This window comes from Argiope bruennichi, chromosome 6, assembly GCF_947563725.1.
Source record: "Argiope bruennichi chromosome 6, qqArgBrue1.1, whole genome shotgun sequence".
NCBI lineage: Eukaryota > Metazoa > Arthropoda > Arachnida > Araneae > Araneidae > Argiope > Argiope bruennichi.
The window spans coordinates 5346929-5370824 of NC_079156.1; the positions used below are offsets into that span (position 1 = coordinate 5346929).

At 28.3% G+C, this 23896-nt stretch overlaps 2 protein-coding genes across 8 annotated transcripts in view; one reads left to right on the forward strand and one right to left on the reverse strand.

The window, feature by feature from the left end:
* LOC129971269 (MYND-type zinc finger-containing chromatin reader ZMYND8-like) overlaps window positions 1–12805 on the reverse strand; it is a 74924-nt gene extending 62119 nt beyond the window's left edge. For 2 of the 7 annotated variants that reach the window (XM_056084878.1, XM_056084884.1), the window contains exons 1-6: window positions 12232–12347; window positions 10271–10433; window positions 8183–8426; window positions 7609–7950; window positions 3427–3567; window positions 435–576 (exon numbers count right to left, since the gene is read on the reverse strand). In XM_056084878.1, the coding sequence (XP_055940853.1) occupies window positions 435–576; window positions 3427–3567; window positions 7609–7942 (617 nt within the window). In that variant the 5' untranslated portion in view covers window positions 7943–7950; window positions 8183–8426; window positions 10271–10433; window positions 12232–12347. Of the gene's footprint in view, window positions 1–434; window positions 577–3426; window positions 3568–7608; window positions 7981–8182; window positions 8427–10270; window positions 10434–12231; window positions 12348–12509; window positions 12609–12744 lie in introns of those variants that run through there. The other 5 variants (XM_056084883.1, XM_056084879.1, XM_056084880.1 and 2 more) reach the window with 5 other exon arrangements.
* Window positions 12806–20320: 7515 nt separating this feature from the next.
* On the forward strand, window positions 20321–21640 carry LOC129971259 (uncharacterized). The gene is made up of 2 exons (XM_056084853.1): window positions 20321–20845; window positions 21629–21640. Exons 1-2 carry the CDS (start codon window positions 20321–20323, stop codon window positions 21638–21640), a joined length of 537 nt encoding a protein of 178 aa, XP_055940828.1.
* The last annotated feature ends 2256 nt before the right edge of the window (window positions 21641–23896 follow it).

Below are 23896 nucleotides of genomic sequence, written 5' to 3' on the forward strand. Positions count from 1 at the left end.
CGCATCACAATGCTACACAACTGATGAATAATAAATACAAAAACTAATAAAAAAATAACACAGGTAATTTTAATAATCCTAAGAATAATTCTAAATTCCATTGGTGTATCAGACACATAAGATAACATTCCAAATTTTAATATCATAAATTAAATAAATTGAATTGTTAATGATGTAGTTATCTTGAGGAATTTAGAAGGAAATACTGAATCCTTTGTTATTTTATAAGTATCTCAAATCCTGCTCAAAATACTGAAGCATAACGAAGATTTTTAGTGAAGAAGGTTAATTGACAATTCATCAAAAGAATTTAATATTCATTTATGCAAGTCATAAAAACAATTTTATCCTAAGCAATACAATGTGTGATGGAAGTATATTATATTTTATTATAAACAATTACACGGAAAAATAATTTAATGCTATCTACTTACCACATATTAACAGAAGAAAAATGCTTGTAGGGTGAAAGAGAATCAGGGTTTGCTTTATTTGGGCTTAATTTGCAAACATCTTCACAGCTCGAAGAATCATCATCAATTTCTTCACAAGAAGCAGGTTCTTCAGTTCGAGAATCTACAAAAAATTACTTTAGAAGTTACAAAAGACTGAAAATCAGTCTTAAAATAGTAAATAAGAAAATAAAATATCTTAATAAAAAATTCAAACAAAATTAATCAAAAATTTATGTATGCTAGATGTATAATGTTAAAAATAATATGATAGTTTTATGAAAATTATTTAGAAGAAATAATAAAAACATGACTTACTGGACAAAACAAATAAATTACAAATGTTATCGTTATCGAAAAATTTTGTTAGGCAGCTCTAATAATCAGATAGCAATCTCAACTACACCACACATAGTAGTCTTTTGGCCATTAGATCTTTACCCTTTGTTTCAGTCCATGGTACCCATGCAGGTATGAGAACTCAACCCAGGAAAAGAACAAAGATTGACAAAGCTTTAGTCACTTCTTTGTGTAATTAATTCACCCTCCCCCGTTCTTATGAAGGTTTTTCTGGTCCTCTTTGTCTTAAATATATTGCAGCTTTGCAAGTTATTAATTTTTTAAGAATCTGCACAAATTAATCTGCTCCAATAACTGCACAAATTAATTCACCATACTATATTTTCTTATATAAAATTAAATTGTTTATAAATTGTGAATAAATAGAAGAAAAATAATTACTTATGACTGAATGAATTTTTGACCTAAAAATATCTTCAACATTATATGCAGTCAAACCAACTTTTTAATGCTCATTATAAAATTTGATTATTCTTATTAAGTAGTATATTTTCTCAAAATTCCATGGATAAAATATTTTTGAGACTTAAAGATTTTGATTACATTATAAAAAAAATTGATTAGTCAACTTTAAAAGCTCATTTCAAAAAGCTCTCTCATTTCATCAAAATAACTCCAACAAATTATAAGAAAATTATATCAAGAAATTTTAATTTATCTTAAATGATACATCACGAAATCTATTCATTACCTAACAATAGTCATCAAAATAAATAAGAACGTTTAAGAGTTCAACAAAGCTGAGATAATGGGTGCAACAAGAAAATGAGAATTTACATCTAATAAAAAAGTTGTCTAGCAATAAGTATAGACAAGTGAGACAGAACAGCTCACCCAAATAGTACAGAAATGTGAAGAGGAATTGCCCATTACTAATCAAACAAGAAAATGGGGCTCCTATAGAAGCAGTGATTTATAACAATTAGTGAATATGTTCTGATTATTTTTTAAAATACCCAAAATTATCCTGTAATGTATTCAAAAAGATCACTTGCAATGTAATTAAGTTCAATTAACATAGCAGGATTCAGAATAAGAAATTGCTGCAAAATTTTGCACTTTTAAGTACTTTTATACATGCATGCATGTAAATCGACATATTTCCTGAACATAGTATGTTTTTCGATTTAAAATAATGCTATTTTTATTTAAAAATTATATACTTTTAAATATATATTTTTAAAAATGTTAATATTTATTTTTGCAATTGCTCAATATTTTCTATTGTAAAATAAAGGATGGCTTTTTGATCATATAACAAAGATAATACAAATAATCATTAACGAAAAATTAAGTGAACTTTTTTAAGATTAACAAAAAAATTCTATGACATTTTTTAACATTCCTCAAATATAACAAATCATCATATTGATTTGGATAGTTGTGCCATTTCTGAAAATGTCAAAATATTATGAATTTCAGATATAGAAGAGTAGCATAATGAAAAAAAAGTTTAGAAAGTGACAAAAAAAAGTTTTTCATATTTATATCAAAACAGAATCAAAAATTAATGCATTAAAAAGCAAGTAATAATGAATTAAAAATGTTCAGAGAAACTTTTAATATAATTTATGTTTTTATTTTATAAATATTGATTTTTTTTTTAATGTAATATGGTATATGAATATTAAATGGATTCAAGTATTTGATTTTGAAAACAATTTTCAACAACAACAAAAAAAAAAACTACTATACTTTTTTTAGCTGAAATATTCTAATACAATACAGCAAATTCTAAAAAAAAGGTTATAATATTTTCAGAGATTAAACTGAGCCTTAATACTTACTAAGAACTAGTCGCCTTTGGTGACAAGCTGGATTATCAGTGATATTGGTTATATTTAATTTTAATCAAAATGAGAGTCGATCAGTTTATCGAGATCATTTCAGTCAATTGAATTTAACTATATGTCTGTGATTCTCTCAATTTATCAGATATTAAATCATGTTACTTTAATTTTTTTATGCTCTGTTTATTGTGTACATGAAACTTTCTAAAGACAAGTTCTGTGACCTCATATCACTCTGTGTATAGCGTGGAACAGACCGCAATAGTTGCTGCTGTTCCTGATTATAACTGAACAGTACATACAATATTCATAAATTCACATTCTATGTGGTTTGAGATAAGTGGAAAGTTTAGTACTCAATAAGAAGGAGAAAATATGTATTATAGAAGTGGCCTTTGGTATAAAAACTTTGCTTTCTGGTATTGGTGGGCAAAGAAATGAGTTCATAGAACTCCGGCCTATCTGACATTTTTGTTATCTGGTCTGCCATTCTGCCACATTAGGCTGGATTCCCACGAGTGTATTATAATTATTTTACATATTAGACAACAGATGAATTTTGTAAACTGAAAAAAAAATATTACAATGTATTGTTTTAAAAAGTTAAAGAAAAGAATCAATCCTCATCAAGAAAGTTGAAAATTTTTACACCACCATAGAAATTTTTTCTATTTGAAAAACTTTTGCCACCATACACATTCAATACTTAAGTATTTTAAAAATTTCACTATATAAAATTTTTCCGAAATTCGTACAATATTTGTTTAAATTTATATTTATAAAAGGGATCCTATTTTCTCATCTTTCAAATCTTTATAGCTTACCTTCAGGTTTAATAATAGCAATAAAAGGTTTATCTGTTGTTGGCGAAGATTGCATTTTCTTTGGTGAGCTACCTGTTGATACACTAACAGATTGTTTTGTTACTTCAGAGAAAACAGATCCTGAACTTCTAGCTTGCATATCTGTTCAAGAAATAAATTTTATAAGATATTTATTTTTAAAAAAAAACATAATAAAAATAGTATTTATCAAATATTATCAAGTTATCCACATTCTAAATTTAAGCCTTGCATATAAAATAAAGTGAAAATCATCTGCATCTGTTATTAGACGAATTAACTGCAAATGACAAGTATAAACATCAAATCAAAATTCTATTTCAATGCATTAAATGTCAGCATATAAAATTTAAAAAAAAAATAATAATTATGTTTACAAGAAGAAATAAAAATACTTTTCAACACTGCATTTGTTTTACATTTTTAATAAAGTTACTGTTTAGTTATGAAGGGGAAAAAATGATTTTTTAAAAATTGATGATTATATTGGAAAGGCCAATTAAAATTTACTATATATATTAAAGGCAATGCACAAAAACCTGAAATTTTATAGAATATCTAAGAGTTTTTAAGCAAAGTATAAAATCTGGGAAATATATATTTTCGCTAGGCATTGTATACAATCCTTAAGCATTCTATAAAATGATCAAGAATATTTAAAAACTAATGCTAATGTGATTATTTAAGGTAACCATTCTTCAAAAATAAAAACAAATAAAAACACCTTTATTCAAAACACGTAAAAAAAAAAATTAAAAGTTGCATAAAACAAAATTCATGCCTTTCTAATAAAAGAAAACCAAATAAAATATAAATCTACTTGAGGCACAAAAAAAGGAAATAATTTTATTTCTAACTAACAAACTTTGGTGAGAACAAATTCATAAGGCTTAATGGTTGCTAAAATTTTCAAATATTTTATGAAATTTTGTCTTAATTGCTTCCTCAACAAAATGCTTTTAAGTTTCAAATTTTATAGTCATATCATTTATACTATTACAGAAACTCTACACCATCCTGTTCATTATGCTAAACAATCTCCCAATTTTCTCTCTTCAAGTTAATACAAAAACCTTTTTGCTGAAAACGCACATTTTTCTAAAAAATGAGAGTAAAAAAGGATACTTTTAATATCAAAACCAAATAATATTTATTTTATTTCATTCAATAAATATACTTCAGAAAAAATTATTACATAAAAATTTTTATACAGCCCTTCAATCTTAAGAAACATATTCAGTGACAAATTCTTGACACTCCAATTTTTAAATCAAAAAAGTTTTAATCTTCTGCAATGAAATCAAATAAGTTATGTAGCTTTGAATATATTATTTTAAGACTATATATTATTTAATTTATCAGCAATTTCATTCCTTTAGGACAATCAGAGAAACTTCAGGCAGTCAATGAAGTTGTCTAAAATTGCTTAATTTTATTAAAATAGTGATATTTAGATTTTCATGACTCAAATTCAATTTTTGTCACAAAAGAGTGGAACATCTTTTTATTATTGTGTCAAGAATTTTTTATTAAATAAGGCACATAAGACTGAGGGTCTATATATAAATTCAAAATTCTGTAATTCATCAGAATATTTATTTACACAAACCATTTAAAAACCATGTCAACTGAGGCATCTGGGCCTCGATTAACATGGATATCTTGTATATATTAAAACCATATTTGCTCAAAAATAACACATATTGATTGAATTAATAATATAGATAGTTCCAAAACTACAGATTCCCTCCCCCCTTTTTTTTCTAGAAAATATCATGTTTCCTACTTATTTAGCCCATGCAAAAAATTACATTTTTCTAGGTTTAGTTTGCAGTGATATTTAATTTAAAAGTTTTATTTCAGATTTTACCAGTGTAATAGCAACATGTTGATAACAATTTTTTTATGCATGTATAACATGATTATGCAGATTAAATTTTATTTTTGTTTTGTGTGAAATATGTCATTCAAAAAGCATACTTAATTTTTTACATTGAATTGTATTATAAGTAAGGATAAATAAGACAACAGGGTCCTCAGACATGTATTTCATACTTTACTAGTTTTTTATTTGGTATTTTATAAAATACTTAAGCAATGAGTGAAATATTAATAATTTCTTACCTTACAGGTCAGTTTTCAGTATTCTATAGAATGTCTAGCTTCAAACTTTGCTGGTAGCATATACACACATATTCTAATTTTGCATTTTTGTGAATTGTACTATTTTATTATTTTTGTTTTTTATATTTTCTAATAATAAATTGTCATTTTTTTTAGCATAAATATGTCTACTTTCATTTTTTAATTAATTAATTTATTTATTGCAAAATATGGCATGGGAGCATCTAATTACACATTAATCTTCACTTTCATTCATCCCATGAAAAATTTTTGAGCAAAAAACTGCAATAAACACATTTTAAAAATAATAATAAATATATTAAAAAACAATACTTACAGTTTCTTTATTTTAATAATAATCAGAATAAAAAAGAAATGAAAAATTTTAAAGAACAAATACAATGCTTTTTTTAAAGGGGAGGAGTTGTTTCATTTAATCAACTTAAGTGTGCATTACATGAAGTGCACTTGACTTAAAGGACTATATCTTTTTTTAAAAAAAAACAAGTGTAAAAGGTAGAATAAATAACAGAAAAAAGGTTCATTTAGAACAGCATGAAAAAAAAATTTAAAAACATAAGTCTACAGCTTTTTCAACACAGAAATAAAAATTCAAGATTTTCTTAACATACTAAAATTTAATTTTAAACATGAGTTGCAATTCCTTTCTTATCTAACATTTTTTTTTTCTTCTAATTTTGGAAGGACTCATGATTGCAATAACTTTCAAAACTGATTCAATATAAATGATGCTTATTATTATGAATATGCTTATATAAATGATGCTTATTAGTAAAATTGCTAAAAATTAAATTTAGAAATATTCATTTTTGTTTCTTTCTTTTTGTATTTTACTGGTTGAACTCTTAAGATATTTGTCATGTGCTTGTTTGAATTAAATAGTTAAATAATTTGAAATGTCAAATTCTTCAAAAGATTTAATTGCATCCAGAAATAGCCATTAAAAACTACAAATAAATTTCTTTTAAGTCTTTGAAATTGTATTTAAAGCTTATACCAAAGACTTTTCCCAACTTAAAGTACAGAAGAAACTACATAAAAAGACTAATAGTAAAACTCTGAATAACTCAAAAAATTCCATTACATACATTAAAGAGATACTTAATATTTACTACAGAAATAAAAGTCAAAGTGCTGAAATAAGAAAAAGAGCATGGTATGCCTTCATTGAATTATTTTTCTTGATATATTATCAAATTCGAAGCTTTTGGATTTACATACAAATTAACAAATAAATAAATAAAATAAAATAATTTCAAAAATTTTAGCTGCATATTCCTGAATTTCCTAAAAAGATGTTATTTTGTTAAGATATTTTATTTCATTAAAAAAAAATCAAAAATATATGAACATGTATGGATTTACTATGCTGAAACAAGAAATGAAATAACTTATGAAATAATAATAATTGCTGCAAATCCAATATCACAAATATATTTTTCAGATTACATGAAACAGATTCCAGCAGTAAATAATAATAGTTGCTACAAATTCCAATATCACAAATATATTTTTCAGATTACATAAAAAAAATTCCAGCAATAACCAGTCATTTATCAAATTTTAGCAAAAAAAAAATATATCTGTGACCATTAAAAAACAAATTAAATGGTAAATTTATTTGCATCACAATTTCAATGCAACTGTAAAAAATATCAGAAATTTATAGTATGTATACATTCTAAATCAAAGAATATATAAAATATTTAATTTTTTTTTCTCCCTAATGTATAATGCCATTAAAAAAAACACCCTTATCCATAAAAATTAAATTTTGAATTTAACTTTTATAAAATATTTCCTCTATATAATTAATTTGAAAAATTAAGCATTCTTAAATATTTAATTATTAAAAAGTTAAACCAATAAAAAAAATTAGAAGTTGCAATGTCGAAAATTAAGTTCATATTCTTATTAAATGAGAACTATTAAAAGTTTTTTTAATACTAAAAATGAAGGATGCAGAATAAAATGAATATAAATTCAGAAAACAAAATATAAAAGATCCTGTTCACATACTGGTAGCAACTTCTTGCAAGTCTTTATTACAGGTTGCATCTGCATCATCAGATAAACTATCAATTTCCTCCTGATCAAAAATGGATGGAACTGCTCCTGGTTTTACTGTTATTCTCTTCCTACCTCCTTCACCTTTCCAATCTTTGTAATCAACAATGCAGTTCTTTTCAAAGTGTTTGATACAAACACCAATATTTTCAGATACTTTCAAAAGGGGGCGTCCAATTCTTTTTAGCCATAAGTTTCGAAATCCAGGACTTTTAGGAAATTGAAAAACTGATACATAAGGTTTTTTACGATTGGAAGGACATCCAGGCACACAGCATCTGCGCATTTTTACACCTAATGCAGGTACAAAGTTCAGAACATTTACTTAAAAAAAAAGAAACAAACAAAAATATATAAAAACTTTTAACAGCTAAACTTTAAAAATTTCCTATTTTACTGTATAAATGCAGTAAAATGGAAATGGCTGAAACAAACAAAACAAAACAAAAATAATAAATAAAAATAAAAGTGCATCAAAGCACAAACTTAAAAAATGACAACTAGAATTTAACAGCACAGTTCTTACTAGATCCTCTTTTTGGCACACAGTCTAGTTCTTTTCTTATATGCTGAAAGCTATTATCATCCAACTTTGACACCCAAGAAAACAGTTATCCACAGAGTAGATAATTTGTTAAAAAATAGGAGGAATTGCACTAGGTTTAAGTTGATGATTTTGTAAAGGAACAGTGATAATTTCTTGAATTTCTTAATTGAAATCTGATTCTTCAGTGATAATATTCTCAGCTTTAAAAATGTAGAGCACAAATCTAAAAAAAGAAATATTAAACCATTCATATCAAAAGCATTTAAAGTGTTTCATTTATAAAATATCAATGTAATTTACATTGTTTTCATCAAATTTCACATTTTCTGCTGAAGATATAAATTATTTGAAAAATGTATAATTTTGAATTAAAGAGTCTTTTTTACTTTTTACTCTCAAACACAAAATGTAGAGAAAGTATTGTAATCATCAAATTGAAAATTTGACAAATCTCTAGGTTTCAGACCTACTTGAGTTTGAAAAATGCATTTTAAAAATTATGTACTCATATCTGTCTATGAATGCAATAATTCAAAGATGCTTTGAGCTAAAAAGATGAAATATGGTATATGGTCTTTAACCAAACTTGTAGTTTTTTGTCAAATTTTGAATGAAATCCATTCAGAAAAAATCTGTCTGTCTGAGTATAAAGGAATACAATAACTACAAAAACTTAAAGAGGTAGATAATAAAACTTAGTACTTAGGTTTAACATCTAAAATGTAGATTCATATTAAATTTTGAATCAAATTTGCCAAAACTATAAAATGTGCAATTTAATATAAAGTGCAACTTTAGTAATATGTATTTCTTTAATTTATATATCTTTTAAGCTAACATTATCTATAAACTTTAATATAGTGAAGCTGTATGCACTCCCGCCCCTCAATATATGGTGCTTTTAAAGATTCTTCATAATTTGCATTGGGTTAGCAAGAACATTTCTAGTTGGTATAGCTCTAACTTCTAATAATATAAATTAATATATGATTAAATATAATAAAATGCTAATAATATAAGTGTCATAACTAAAATATGATGCTGGTTTTTTCATAAACATTATAAGTATTTGGAAATATGTTGTAATAAATAGTTGAAAATAAATTATGAGATGAAAGCAAATGTGTTAAATGACAATTAAGAAATTCTTGGTATAACTATCTATTTAAAAAGCACTTTAGTGTGCTCATTCTAAAGGCATTGTATATACCTATCAGCTTTCTAATAGCTATTAATTAAAATATTGTTTTACAAGCTATCACAACATTCTTAATTATATATTACTTTTAACCCAGTGCAGAGGAATGTATTTTGTACATTTGTACAAAATACATTCCTCCCAATACATTCCCAAAATACATACAATGTACATTTGGATTATTCATTTCACTTCTAGGATAGGAATGATATAGCTATTCTTGCCAACTATTTTATACTTAAAATAATGAAGTATTGCAAGTCAGTATTACATTTTACTCAGAAGTATATATTTTAAATTTGAAAAGCTGTGACCAAAAAATTTTTTCAAACATTTATAAAAATAATTTCAAACAGACTATTTCAAATTATTTAGATGGAGTTAGTAAAAGACATCTCCGAAATAAAAATTAAATTTATAAGAGTTTCTAAATGGTTGTTTAGCAGGTTCTTAAGAAAAAGTTAGATAGCTATCAATATGTTCAACTTCTTACCTTCATGGCATTAGAAAATGCATTTGAAGCATTTTTTGGAATGTTTTGCATCTTTATTTTTTAGAATAGTCTGCTTTTTTATTATTTTACAAAATAATTTTAATAGGAAACTTGCATTAAATTTAATAATATTTTTTCTATTTAAAATAATACTGATTTATTAGTATTTACATTTCTTTTTAATTCCACAATTTTTCCCAAAATATATATTAAAAAAATTCTTTTAAAAAAAAAACAAAATATTAGCACCTCCAGAGAAAGTTATGTCACTTTTTCATGAATGAAACATGAAACATTTTTTTAATCTAATAAGACACATCTTGAACTTAATTTATTTTAAATTTCAAGAATGCACATTAATTCAATATTTACGTACTTCCGAGGCTTTGGTTCTTGTTTGTCTTCTCTATGAATGGCTTGAAGCCAATGAGTTTTCAGTGCATTTTTTTGCAGAAAATTAAAAACTTGAACTATGGATTCAGGATTATAATTGGAGCAACAGAAGGAAACAAAACACTTAGATGACATCCAAGGATATGCTATAATAAAAGAAAACACAAAACGGTCACACACTACATATAAAAAACAATTTATATCATATTTTTAATAAGTCAAATAAACATTCTAAAAAATGTTTGTAAATAATCAGATTTACATTTTTAGAATAAATGGTAAAAAAATTATACCACAAAAAGATATTCTGTAAAAAAAAAGTATTATTGTACTATTTTTCTTCACAGTAAATTTCAAGGATGGGAGGAGGGAACTTTTTAAAAATTACAACAAATCCAAAACTAATTTAATACATATAATAATTTTCTTGCATTTGGAATTAGAACTTAATATATCCAAAATTACTTTTACCTAGTAGATATGTAATCATTTATTTTCATTTAGAATGAATGATAAATCTCAGTTAAAATTTAACTACAAGTTTTAAAACTAAATTAATTTTACCAAGTACACATAATTATTTATCAAAATTCAGCATAAACAATAAAGCATTTTATTTAAAACTTTATGAAAGTTAACAAATTTTATTTCAATGTATATCAAACACAACTGAATTTTCAAATCTATTCTGCCAACACAACAGCAAATCAACTTTTAAAAATATAATTAATAATTCCAATATTGTCAGTGCTCAAATATTATCATTAAACATTCAGTACTTTTATATAAAAAAAAAAATATTTTTCACTTTGTAAAAACCATAGCTGTAGCGAATTTTCATATCAAGTCTTGCCATGAAAACAAAACTGATTAGTTTGGGAGGTATACTGAAATTTTTTTATTATGATGATATTGTCACTGAGTGACATTTTATACAGTAGCTAAAAGAAAATTGTACTATTTCTCATTGCTCCAGATTCATAAGAGTTGGGCATGCTGTTTTAAAAAATGAAAATATATTTAATAGTAAATAATGTAATTATAAAAAAATACTGTAACATATGAAGTGATAGTAACATTTTAATCAGAAACATGCATTTGATTTAATATCTTTTGAAATCTAACATATTAGCAAATATTTGCATTTAATTTGCAAATATTCATTATTTTTTTCAATGAAATTATTAAAATTATCAAAAATGAAAGCTTGGCCCTTGAAGTCACCCCAAAACTAACCATTTTATTAATGAATGAAATTTGCAAAATACCTTAGAGGTACATTCTCTTGGCAAATAAATGAACAATATCCAACTAATATTTAAATCATTTATAAAACTTCAAAGTGCTGAATAAAAATATATTTGATTTTTACGGGATGATGAAAGTGGTATATCCATGCACTCATCTAGAGCAATGTAAAAAGAAAATAAATGTATTAAGGTTACACCAAAGTTTAATTACCCAATTTCCCTCATAAGATTAAAAAAAAAAAGTTTGTAAAAAAAAAAAAAAAAAAGAATAACCAATATTTTTCCATGGGAAAAACTACTGAATACAGAGAAATCCTTATTTACAAGCTTTTAGTAAATATTTTATATTCCCAACCAGCACAAAAATAAGTAGAGTAGCAATGATACAGTATTAAATTAGAGCAATTTACTATACTGTAAATGGAAACACTTCAAGAACCAATTTTATTATTTTACTGAATTTATTCATATATGTCTGAATGGCAGCATATATTTTTATATAGTTTTCTTCCCTCAGAACAATTAAAATAAGAACAGGACAAAATTTCATTCAGCAGCTAATGTTTTTTTTTTTAATACATTATTCATATGATTGAATTCTACAAAATGTTTTTTAAGCACACTGATAGTAACAATATATACTGAAAATACCAATATTACCATATGCAAAAAGTTAAGAGTAGTATCTTTTTACCTGAAAAAATAAGTGTATTGTAAATCTTCTTCATTAAAATTTAATTCATATAGTTTTGCAAAAACGAGAATGGGTCAATATTACAATTTTTTTAACACTACTTTTTTAAAAAGAAAGGTTTGATTTTTAAGCGTCATATCAAATAAAAATGAAGTCGTATCTTTCCCTACAAATAAAAGATACATTATAAAATTTAATTATGGAATCATATTAAATAACAATATTTATATATATAAAAAAGCGCGAAACTTAATTTAAAAATTGTGAAATAATCATACTTTGATAACAAAGACAATATAGCTAAATCAATTATTGTTTTATGAAAATGGTGCACAATTTTTTTAGCAACTAAAAATTAACAGGGCCTGTAATTTTTGTGATGCCACCATATTACACAATTTTTTGTTCGGTTTCAATTCTCTACTTACTGCACTTTAATTCATTATTTCATTTGTTATTTCTGACACATGATTATATTTTACATTCATAGGAATTGTATTTGAACATACTCACATCGCGAATTGATTCCACCGTAAAATATCATTTTCAAAATTATTTTTAAGCTTGTGGCAATACGTTTGACTGTAGATGCGGGTACAGTTAAAATCTCTTTAACTGCAACTTCTTGAAAGAATTTTCTTTGCAATCTGAACAGGAGAGTAATTTTTTTACTCATATTTCAATAATAAAATTCATTCCAAAAACATTGAAAATAATGATAGATTTTTAAAAAGACAAAATTTGACCTGTCTCATGATTCCCTATTCAAGCCCATTATCCGTTGTAAGTAGCACAGAAATCTTATGATTGATCCACATAGCAAAAGCACTACTCTTTCAAATGATGGCCTAATGCCACCTTATGAATTTTCAAGTGTATTTAAATTTTGAACCACTTTCAGTAAACCACAAATCGAAGATAAAACTTCTGCTGTAAATACTAGAATCACGTATTATGGCAGGCATATTCATTTGCCTATGAAACCAACTTTGTAATTTAACATATTTCTTAGTATAGTATACTCCCGAGTATCCGGTTCATGACTATCCGGCTTCCGTACTATCCGGTCTAGTATTTTTTTTTTTTTTAATCCGAATTAAATGAGAAAGGCAAGCCGTCTATTAAAGAAAACGACTATTGCCTTTCAGAACCTAAAAACTGTAAGTTTTGACTTAGGATTTCCTTTTTTTCTTAGGGTTATTTTTTGCTGTATAATGTGTATGTGTAATCATTTATCAGTGTAAAATGAAATAATTCTGTGCCAATTTTCTTCAGAATTTGGTCTAAGATTTACGTTAATGTTTTGTTTATGTTTCATGCAATTAAGTTGGGCATTACAGAATTTATGTTAAAATGTGAACAGTTTATACCCTTTAACTTACTTTTTCTCTAATAAATTTTTGAAACGTGCAGTGCAGTATGTAAACATATATCAGTACAGTATACTATTTTAACTCGACACATTACCGGCAAAAGCTTCTATGATTCACTGAGTCACGGTTGTGCTCACGTTATAATAATTGGAGGGCTTAGTACTCAATAAGAAGTGAAAAATACGCATTATAAGAGTGAGTTTTTGTATAAAAACGTTGTTTTCTGTTATTGGTGGACAAAAAAATGAATTCATAGAAATGAACTCCGACCTAATCGGCTTTTTTGTTATCCGGCCAATCCTTCCGCCACATTAGGCCGGATACTCGGAAATGTACTATAATTATATATGTGTGTATGTGCGTGTCAATTTCAGGAATATTTTTCCATTCTTCATGCAAATATCGTGAAAGTTCCGGGAGAGATGTTGGTGGAAGATATTGACTTCGGATTTAACATGGTGTGCTCAAAAATAGATTATGACGGTTCAGTTATATTGAAGTCAGGGGACTATGCGGGTCAAAGTAGATGTTTCACTTAATCTTCGGGTTCATCGAACCAGGATTGGATAAGCCCCGCTGTTTGAAAAAGAGTCTTGTCGCCTTGGTCAATTCCATCTCCCTGCAGGAAAATTTGCATCACTGGCAGTGGCGTAACTAGGATAAGACAGGCATGGCACGTGCCCTAGCCGCAGTTTCCAAAGCACAAAATTAAGAAATTAGTTCATTTTATTTAAAAGAAAATTGGGCTTCTAATAAACTCTTATTTTTAAGACTTATTAAAATTAAAAGCTTTCAAAGGCAATATCCTTTCCTAATTAAAAATAATGGGTTATAAGAAGTTTGCGGATATTAACTTATGGTTTAGAAATTATAGTTATTTTAAGTGTCAAACAGTATAAAATATATTGAAAATAATATTAAATAACTTCGTTTTATTATTTATTTATTCACGAAAAGCAAGGAGTAGAGATTTTAAATCTTTTGGATTTATGTGAAAAGAAATAGCTTTGTTCTTCAGTTATCCCAAAAGCAACGAATACTGACAACAATATAACTAGAGAATGCTTAAATCTCAAAATCTGTCAATAAGAGTGTCATTTATATTTCAGAAAAAAATCGCTTTTCAGATATTTGAAGAGTAAAATTAATTACCCGAAACTAAGTACCTGAAAATCGAATCATGAATATTAAAAAAGTATATTTATTATTAATATAACAGAGATATACATCTCAAGATAAAATAATAGATGGAAAGAACGCATAATAAAACTAAATTTCTCATTTTTTTTTTTTATTAGAAGCGTTACTAGAAGACGCGAAAACATCGCAGCGCCAAAGTGGATGTAATAAATAGACCACCTTTATTTCACATAAGATCATCTTTATTTCCATTCATTCAAACTTCTATTGATCAGAAGAGAAAGCCAACAGTATTCTGAACAACTTACTTTTTAAAACTTGGATAAATGCCTTTAAATTCGAAAAACAAAAATTAATATTCGTTTAAAGAATAGTTCATGGAAATTATAAGCGAAAAAAAAAAGCCTATTATATGATTTAAGATCATTTAGATATAACACAAAACATAAATCGATTATTTTACCAACCCCCCTCCCCCCACCTCCCATACACACAAACACATTCTGAACCTTATTTCCTTGCTTTTAAATTACATAAGGCAGCTGGGTGATATTTTTGACCGTAACAACAAGTACTAGCTGAGAAAGATATTTTTAGCTGACTAAAGCTTGTCGTTCATACCTCAGAACTTCAGTGCAACAAGAAAGAATCTGTAATTTAGTTTTTCGAGTATAATAGTCTTCAACGAAATCATAAACATTTTCTCATCGTAAAAGTAATGAAGACGAATTTATAACATTTCCTACACCTAAAGCATAGTAAAATGTTCTGAAGTAATGGATACCTTTTTAATTTATCATATACAAAGTACAGAAAAGATACTGTAATCGCCTAAAAAATGCGAATTAGAGACTGACAAATATTCACGTTTTAGACCTTCTTGGATTTGCAAAACATATTTTTAGAAAATATTTATCTGTCTGGCTATGGCAAAGATAAATAAAGGACGCTTTGAGTTAGACGGATGGAATTTGGTGTTGCGAAACTGTCTACCTTTTTATTTCATGCAATGGTTTTTGGCTTTGTCATAGATGTATTATTAAATGTAACTAGTTGTAAATTTTAGTAAGTAGATTTGACGGAGTGTGGGAAATAATTCTGTCTGTTGTAACAGACACAAGATTAAAAAGCAGAAAATAATTATTTAAATAAAAAATAAATTTTAAATACACCATATTTTAAAAACGTATTAAAAAAAAACAAAATCAGTTTATTTTAGCCTAGCACCATATAGATTGTTCTGAAAAATTGTGACTGTGAATTGGAAAAATTCATGGTCGCATATTTACGGGTCTAGGAGAAACAATTAGGGTCTAGGAGAAACTGTTTTATAAAAATTTGTTTTAAATTTAAATTTGTTTTAAAACGCGGCAAATTATTTGTTAAAAAATTTAAATAATTGTTATTTACTATAAAACAGCAGTTTTTGCATTTCGCACTTTACTTCCCAAAAAAGAATTGTATTAGAACATATTTACATTTAAAAAAAATTCTCTTAATAACCTTTTTCATACTGATAGGAAAAAATGCTGTAAATGTTACCAAATCTTACAGCTGAATAACACGTTTTTTAGGACCGTATAAGAGAATTGTTTATATTGATTAACTTAATTATCAAGATATTTAAATGATTTTATATAGATTAACAACGGATTTATTTCAATATTCAGAGTTTCCATGTAATGCCTAAGGAGGAAAATGTATATAACTTTCTCAAACTTATTCGAATGTACTTCCTTTTTCCTTTTAAAGTATGGTATAAATGAAAACAATTTTTAATTTATATTTCAGTCATGTATTAAAAGTTCCATTCTAACAAATATGTTATTTTTATATCTATTCACTTTTTTTGAATGATTAAAGTTAGAATAGAGGAAATTCATTACATAAATATAGCATAAAACTTTCAAACTGATTTTGTGAAATTTGTTTTCCAAATAATTTTTGAAATATTCTAATGATACATTTTATATTCAATAGCTGCATATATATAACGGTTTTTATGAAGTTATTTGTAATGTTCAAATCATATCAGTTCCAATATACTTCATAGAATACTAGTCGCCTTTGGCGACAAGCCGGTTCGCCAATCTTAATGCACGTTAAAATTTTAATAATTAAATATTTTATGGAACTCCCATTTTAATTGCTTTTTCATTAAAATATTTTAAAACTTCAAATTTTATTAGTCATATAATTCAGTCTTAATATTATAAAGGCCTTCAGCCATAACGTAATATGTATCTCTCTAATTTTCTGTTAGCTCCCGTAGAATTCATGCTTTAAATTAAAGTGGAAATGATTAAACTGCAATAAATATAATAATATATTTTTTTTTTACTGAAACGAAGCATTTTTTAAAAATATGAGTACGGAAAACGGAGTCGCTGAATATTTAAACCTTATGGGCAATAAAGAATATTTTTCTTAATTTATGTAATATCTCAAGAAGTTTTCAACAAAATTTTCTCAGACTCATCATGAACAGATCCATTAATTAACAATGTTTGGTTTTAAATGCCTCAAACACTAAAAAAATAAACAGAATCGTTTGAAATAATCTGTCGAAAACATATTAAGTCTTCAAAACCAAATCCGTATCCGTTGAAAATAGTTGTCAACAATCAGAATACAATGCGCATGCGTGAATTTTCAACGCCGATTATGGTAACGCAAATGCGTGAATTTTCAACTCCAGTTGGGGTAACGATATGCAGATTAGAAATTTTTAATTTCATTTATTCTGTTTTATTTTAATTCAAAAGTACTTTAGAATGAATCTGTAAGATCGATTAATTAATGTTTAATTTTAAATGCATCAAACATTAAGAAAATAAACAGAATCCTTTGAAATAATCTGCCGAAAATTTCTTAAGCCTATCCTCTTGAGCGTGGGAAAAAAACTGAAGCTTTACTCATTTGGCGGTAGGGAAATGAAGATTTTTTTGGCTGGAAAGTTAGTTTTTAATTAATAATTAACATTCTAATTAAAAGTTCAAAAAAAGGGACCCCAGGTGTACATTCCCGACCTCCAAGATATGCATGTGCCAAATTTGGTAGCTGTAGGTCAAACGGTCTGGCCTGTAGAGCGCCAACACACACACACACATTGAGCTTGTTGCTATTAGCGATAGGCGAGGATCGAACTCGCAACCTTTGGGTTCGTAGCCGAGTAACATGACCACAAGACAAAAGAAATTTCTCATGTCTCGTAGCTGTTATATGGCTTATAAAGCGTCACCACATTACTCCCCCTTCAGTTCGTCGGAGGTGAGACGAACGTTTTTTTGTCCTGTTTTTGCTGTTATTAGTGGTGATATATTGGCTATTGCGCCTTATCCATTTTTTTTTATTGGCTGATTATTTATCAGCTTCATTTATTTATTGGCTGATTATTTATCAGCTGCATTTTTTTATTGGCTGACTATTTATCAGCTTCATTTTTTTTTATTGGCTGATTATTTATCAGCTTCATTTTTTTTATTTATTGCTGGTAGAGGGCGCCACAACAGTTGTATGAAGGTTTGCGTAATTTGCGTCATCGGGTCACCAATGTTGCTATTGGCGATAAGCGAGGATCGAACTCGCAACCTTTGGGTTCGTAGCCGAGTAACATGACCACAAGACAAAAGAAATTTCTCATGTCTCGTAGCTGTTATCTGGCTTATAAAGCGTCACCACATTACTCCCCCTTCATTTCCATTTATTAGGTGACTTTAAGAATAAAACATTAATTGATGGAATAACTAACCTCTCTACTCAAGGTAAAGTTGCACCTGCCTTAAACGTCAGTGTAAATACAATGTACAGTGCCTGTAAATATTCAGATTTATTGTATTTGTACCCATCTATTACAAAACCTAATTTTTTTATTTCTGATGTAAAGCATACTGTAAAACACCACATAGAAACTAGGGGACCACCAGTGTACTCTAAAGCAAGGCGATTAGATCCGAAGAAATTAGAAACTGCCAAACAGGAATTTAAGTTTATGCCGGACAATAATATTATTCGTCCATCTAAATCAGAGTGGGCCAGTCCACTGCATATGGTCTCGAAGAAAGATGGATCTTTCCGACCATGCGGAGACTACAGAAGGTTGAATGACCAAACACTCCCAGATAGATATCCAATTCCTAGACTCGAAGATTTTCAGCACATTTTGCCAAACAAAGTCATATTTTCTAAAATTGACCTTTTTAAGGCCTATTTTCATATTCCTGTTGCAGAGGAGGACAAGAAAAAAACGGCTATTATTACTCCGTTTGGACTTTACGAATTTAACAGATTGAGTTTTGGTTTGCGGAATGCTCCGGCAACATTCCAAAGATTTATTCACGAAGTATTTCGAAATTTAGACTTTGTGTTCCCTTATTTAGATGATGTATTGATTGCCTCTTCTAGTGCAGAAGAACATCGCTCACATCTTAAAATTGTTTTTCAACGCTTAAATGATTACGGGCTTCGCATAAATGTCAGCAAATCAGTTTTCGGAGTTGATTCACTAGAATTTTTGGGCTATAAAATTTCGGCTAAAGGATCAAGGCCCCTGCCTGAAAAAGTAAAGGCCATATTAGAGTATCCATTGCCAAATACCCTCCAAAAATTGCGTACATTTTTGGGTATGCTAAACTTCTATCGTCCATACATAAAAAATGCTGCGGAAACTCAAGCCCCTCTTCATGAATTTTTAAAAGGTGCCAAAAAGAAAGATCAGAGAAAAGTGCCTTGGAGTGAGGCAACTGTAAAATTATTTGAAAAATGCAAAATGGATATAGCAGAAGTTGCAATGTTGACATATCCAAATTCCGATTATCCTCTGTCTCTTCACACAGACGCATCGGATTTGGCTATAGGAGCAGTTTTGCAACAACATGAACCTGATGGGTTGAAACCTATCGCATTTTTTTCAAAAAAGTTAAATGAGGCACAAACCAATTATTCGACGTACGATCGTGAACTTTTGGCTATTTATTTGTCCGTAAAACATTTTAAGCATTATTTGGAAGGTAGAGATTTCCAAATCTTCACTGAAACAGGAAGTTCGCAACTGGACACGGGCACGTCTACATTTCCAAAAAAATAAAATTTCGCGGCATACAAAATCCGAATTTGGAACTTTTAAACCGCCTGATGATCGTTTTAGTGTAATTCATATTGATTTGATTGGGCCGTATTCTCCATCGGATGGATACATCTATTGTTTGACATGCATCGATAGACACACATCTTGGATGGAAGTGGTTCCTTTACGGCAGATCACTGCTGAAGTTGTTGCCCAAGCGTTTTACGAATGCTGGATAACACGATTTGGAGTACCTTCTCTCGTGGTTACGGATCGAGGAACTCAGTTTACTTCAGAATTATTCAGAAAATTAGCAATCATTTGCGGTGTAAAATTACGGCATACGACGTCTTATCATCCCCAAAGCAATGGAAAGATAGAACGCCTACATCGCACGCTAAAAGCAGCCATTAGATGCCACAACTGTATTCGATGGACTGAGTCGTTGCCTACGGTTCTCATGGGTTTACGAGCTTCTCTTTGAGACGATTGTAGTTTTACAATAGCAGAAATGGTATTTGGTAAATCTATCAAATTACCTGGTGAGTTTTTTGAAGATTCGAAAACTGTGTCCATTACAGATTCTTTTGTTGATAATCTGCGAACACAGATGCAGTTAGTAAAACCAAGAATACCCAAGCAAAAATGCAAACAACACATTTTTGTTCCACAAGATTTAAATACAGCTACTCACGTATTTCTTAGGATTGATCGCGTAAAAAAACCCTTAGAACCGCCATATGAAGGACCATTTTTAGTATTACAACGAACGCAAAAATTTTTCACGTTATTAATCAAAGGTGAACATGTAAATATTTTTATTGATCGAATTAAACCAGCCTATAAGTTAACACATTTTGACACTTCTGATGCTCCATTGCCATCAACTGTTAACAGTCCTGCATCTTGTGAACCCAAAAGAAGTGACTCAACTGAAAGGATGCAACATAAGAATGCATTAAGTGATTCAATAAAGGACGAGAAACTGCCTGCTTTAACCACACAAACACGTTGTGGAAGGAAAATAAAACGACCTGTGCGTTTTACAGACGATGCATAAAATGTTGTTCTAGTGCATTATATTCATATTAAATTTAAATGTCATTTTCATTTTTTTTTTCTAATTAGCGTAACTTCGTTACTGGCAAGGGAGTGATGTAGGAACAGATTGTGAGTAACGCAACTCATCATCGCCAGTAGCTTTATCTTAATATATATAAATTACGTGTCACGTTGTTTGTCCGCGATGGACTCCTAAACTGCTTAACAGATTTTAATCAAATTTGCACACCGTGTGCAGTTTGATCTAACTTAAAAGATAGAATAACCTTTTTTTCAATTTTTAATTAGAATTTTAATTATTAATTAAAAACTAACTTTCCCGCCAAAAAAATTCTTTCATTTTCCCCACCGCCAAATGGGTACGGCTTCAGTTTTTTTCCCCAACAGTCATGAGGCTAGGCTTAAGATTTTTCGCTGATTATTTGAAACGATTCTATTTATTTTCTTAATGTTTGATGCATTTAAAATTAAACATTAATTAATCGATCTTACAGATTCATTCTTAAGTACTTTTGAATTAAAACAGAATAAAGGAAATTAAAAATTTCTAATCAGCATAGCGTTACCCCAACTGGCGTAGAAAAACCTCACGCATTTGCGTTACCGTAACTGGCGTTGAAAATTCACGCATGCGCATTGTGTTCTGATTGTTGACATGACAACCATTATCAACGGATGATTTAAATTGTTTTTAGGTTAGTTGCATGTTTTTGTAATTAAATTGTATTTATGTTAGTTGTAATCTTCCCTATTGTAGGAGGAAATGTGAAACATGATTCGTCTTAACATATCAGTTGAATTATGGCAGTTTGTAATTATGGCACCAGTGTAGATGACGTTTGCCATTAAGATCTGTGACAAGTGGCTTAGGAATTGCTGCTCTGCCTGAATGCTATATTTATGAAAATGCCTCTTAAATGAAATTATTAATACTGGAGAATCCAGGTGCTGATTGAGCTCTATGGTCACTTTGGCTGCCGTTTTTTTTTTTTTTTTTTTTTTTTTTTTTTTCTTCAGACATTACAATTTGCTTCAGTACCCGTCGAGCTCTTTCACTCAGTTTCTCCTTCCGTCCACTATTTTGCTTTGCCGAGTTTATCTTGCCGCGCTGTGTGTAGGCTGTCATGACTTTAGATACCGTACCTCTAGAAACGCCTAAAAAACTGAGATGTTTCAGGCACAGTTGTTCCAGCTAATCGGGCTCCTACAATAGGCCTCTCTAAAAAAACTGCGAGGTCTGAAATTTTACTCTTTTGACAAAAATTCAAGACATGTACAACTTCACTAAAACTATTTCATACTACCACGATATATACTTTTTCATATTTAAAAAAAATTGGCAGCTAGGATGTATGTTAATACTTACGAAACGTATTCTTAAATGTCACTTTTATTCACAAGTGTCTTCATTATTTTGATAACCGCTTATATATGTGTGTATATACATGCGTGTTATTTAATTTTATGTACAGTGGCTCCCAAAAGTGTTCGTACACCAACAAGAATCAATTAAAAACCTCATTATTTACCATTATATATTCTTATTTTTACATGAAAATTTTTTCATAGCATATTTTTACAGTTCTTAATAAAGCAGTGAAGAATAAATTTTAATTACGATGCAAATTATTTTTTTAAAAATGACAATAAATAAAATTACACAAAAGTAGGACACAAAAGTGATCATACACTTTAAAAAAACATCACTAAATATGAAATTTTCTAAATTTTTATAAATGTTTAGTATTTAGTAGGATATCCTTTATTCTTTATAACAGCTTTTAAACGTTTGGGCATAGATTTAAATAAACGGTCGGTTACTTCTGCAGCGATCTTGTTCCATTCTTCGATCATTACTGCTTTCAGTTGAATTTTCGATTTAATGTCGTGACTTCTTATTCGCACCTCTAATTCTTTCCAAATATGTTCTATAGGGTTTAAATCCGGTGATTGAGCTGGTGTTTTAAGGGTTTGAAGGTAATGAGAGAGACAAAAAAGACGAACATTCATGGCCGTGTGCTTAGGATCGTTGTCTTGGTAACACACAAAGTTGTTTAAAATGCCCAATTTTTGTGCTGACACTTTTAAATTATTATTGAGAATGTTTATATAAACTCTATGATCCATTATGCCATCAATGAATACTAAATTGCCTACTCCAGCTGCTGACATACACCCCCAAACCATGACACCTCCACCGCCATGTTTTACTGTTCCAACTAAATTCTTGGGATTAAGTTCTTCGTTTTTTTTTTTTTTTTTTTTTTTTTTTCTCCATACAATGATTCTCCCATCCGACCCAAAGATGTTAAACTTACTATCATCTGCAAATAAGACACGATTCCAATAGCTCTCTGGCTGATTTATCATAGATTTGGCAAATTTAAGCCTAGCAATTCTGTTCTTCTGACTTAACAAAGAATTTTCTTCGTGCAGAGCGGCCATGTATACCAGCATTCCGAAGAATTCTACGAATAGTTTCACAGGAAATAGAAGTTCCATTTGAATCATTATATTGTGAAGTAAACTTTATTGCACTCAGACGTGGATTTTTTAGAAATTTACTCACAATATTTCTTTGACTTCTAGCTGACAGAATTTGAGGGCGACCATTACGAGGCTTGTTTGCAATCCTTTTTCCGTCTCTGTAACGTTTTATTACGCTTTGCACCGTTGAATGAGGTAGATTAGTTATAGTTGCAATGCCTCTAATTGATTTTCCATCTTTAAAATGAAATATAATTAATTTTCGTACGTCTAAACTCGTTTCTTTACGAATGCGCGTCATATCTAAGAATAAAGTAAATAGAATAAATAATTGTGATATTAAATACTGAAATCAAACGATTTTAGTGTATTTTTCAATTAGAAGAAAAATAAGCCGCAAAAGATATTTTTATGATGAATTTAAATAAATAATGTTTGGATGTACGAAGACATTTGTGTTCTAATTTTGTGACATTTTTTGTTTATTTATTTTTTAGAACAATACTACTTGATTTTTTATAAAAATATTTGTTCAGTT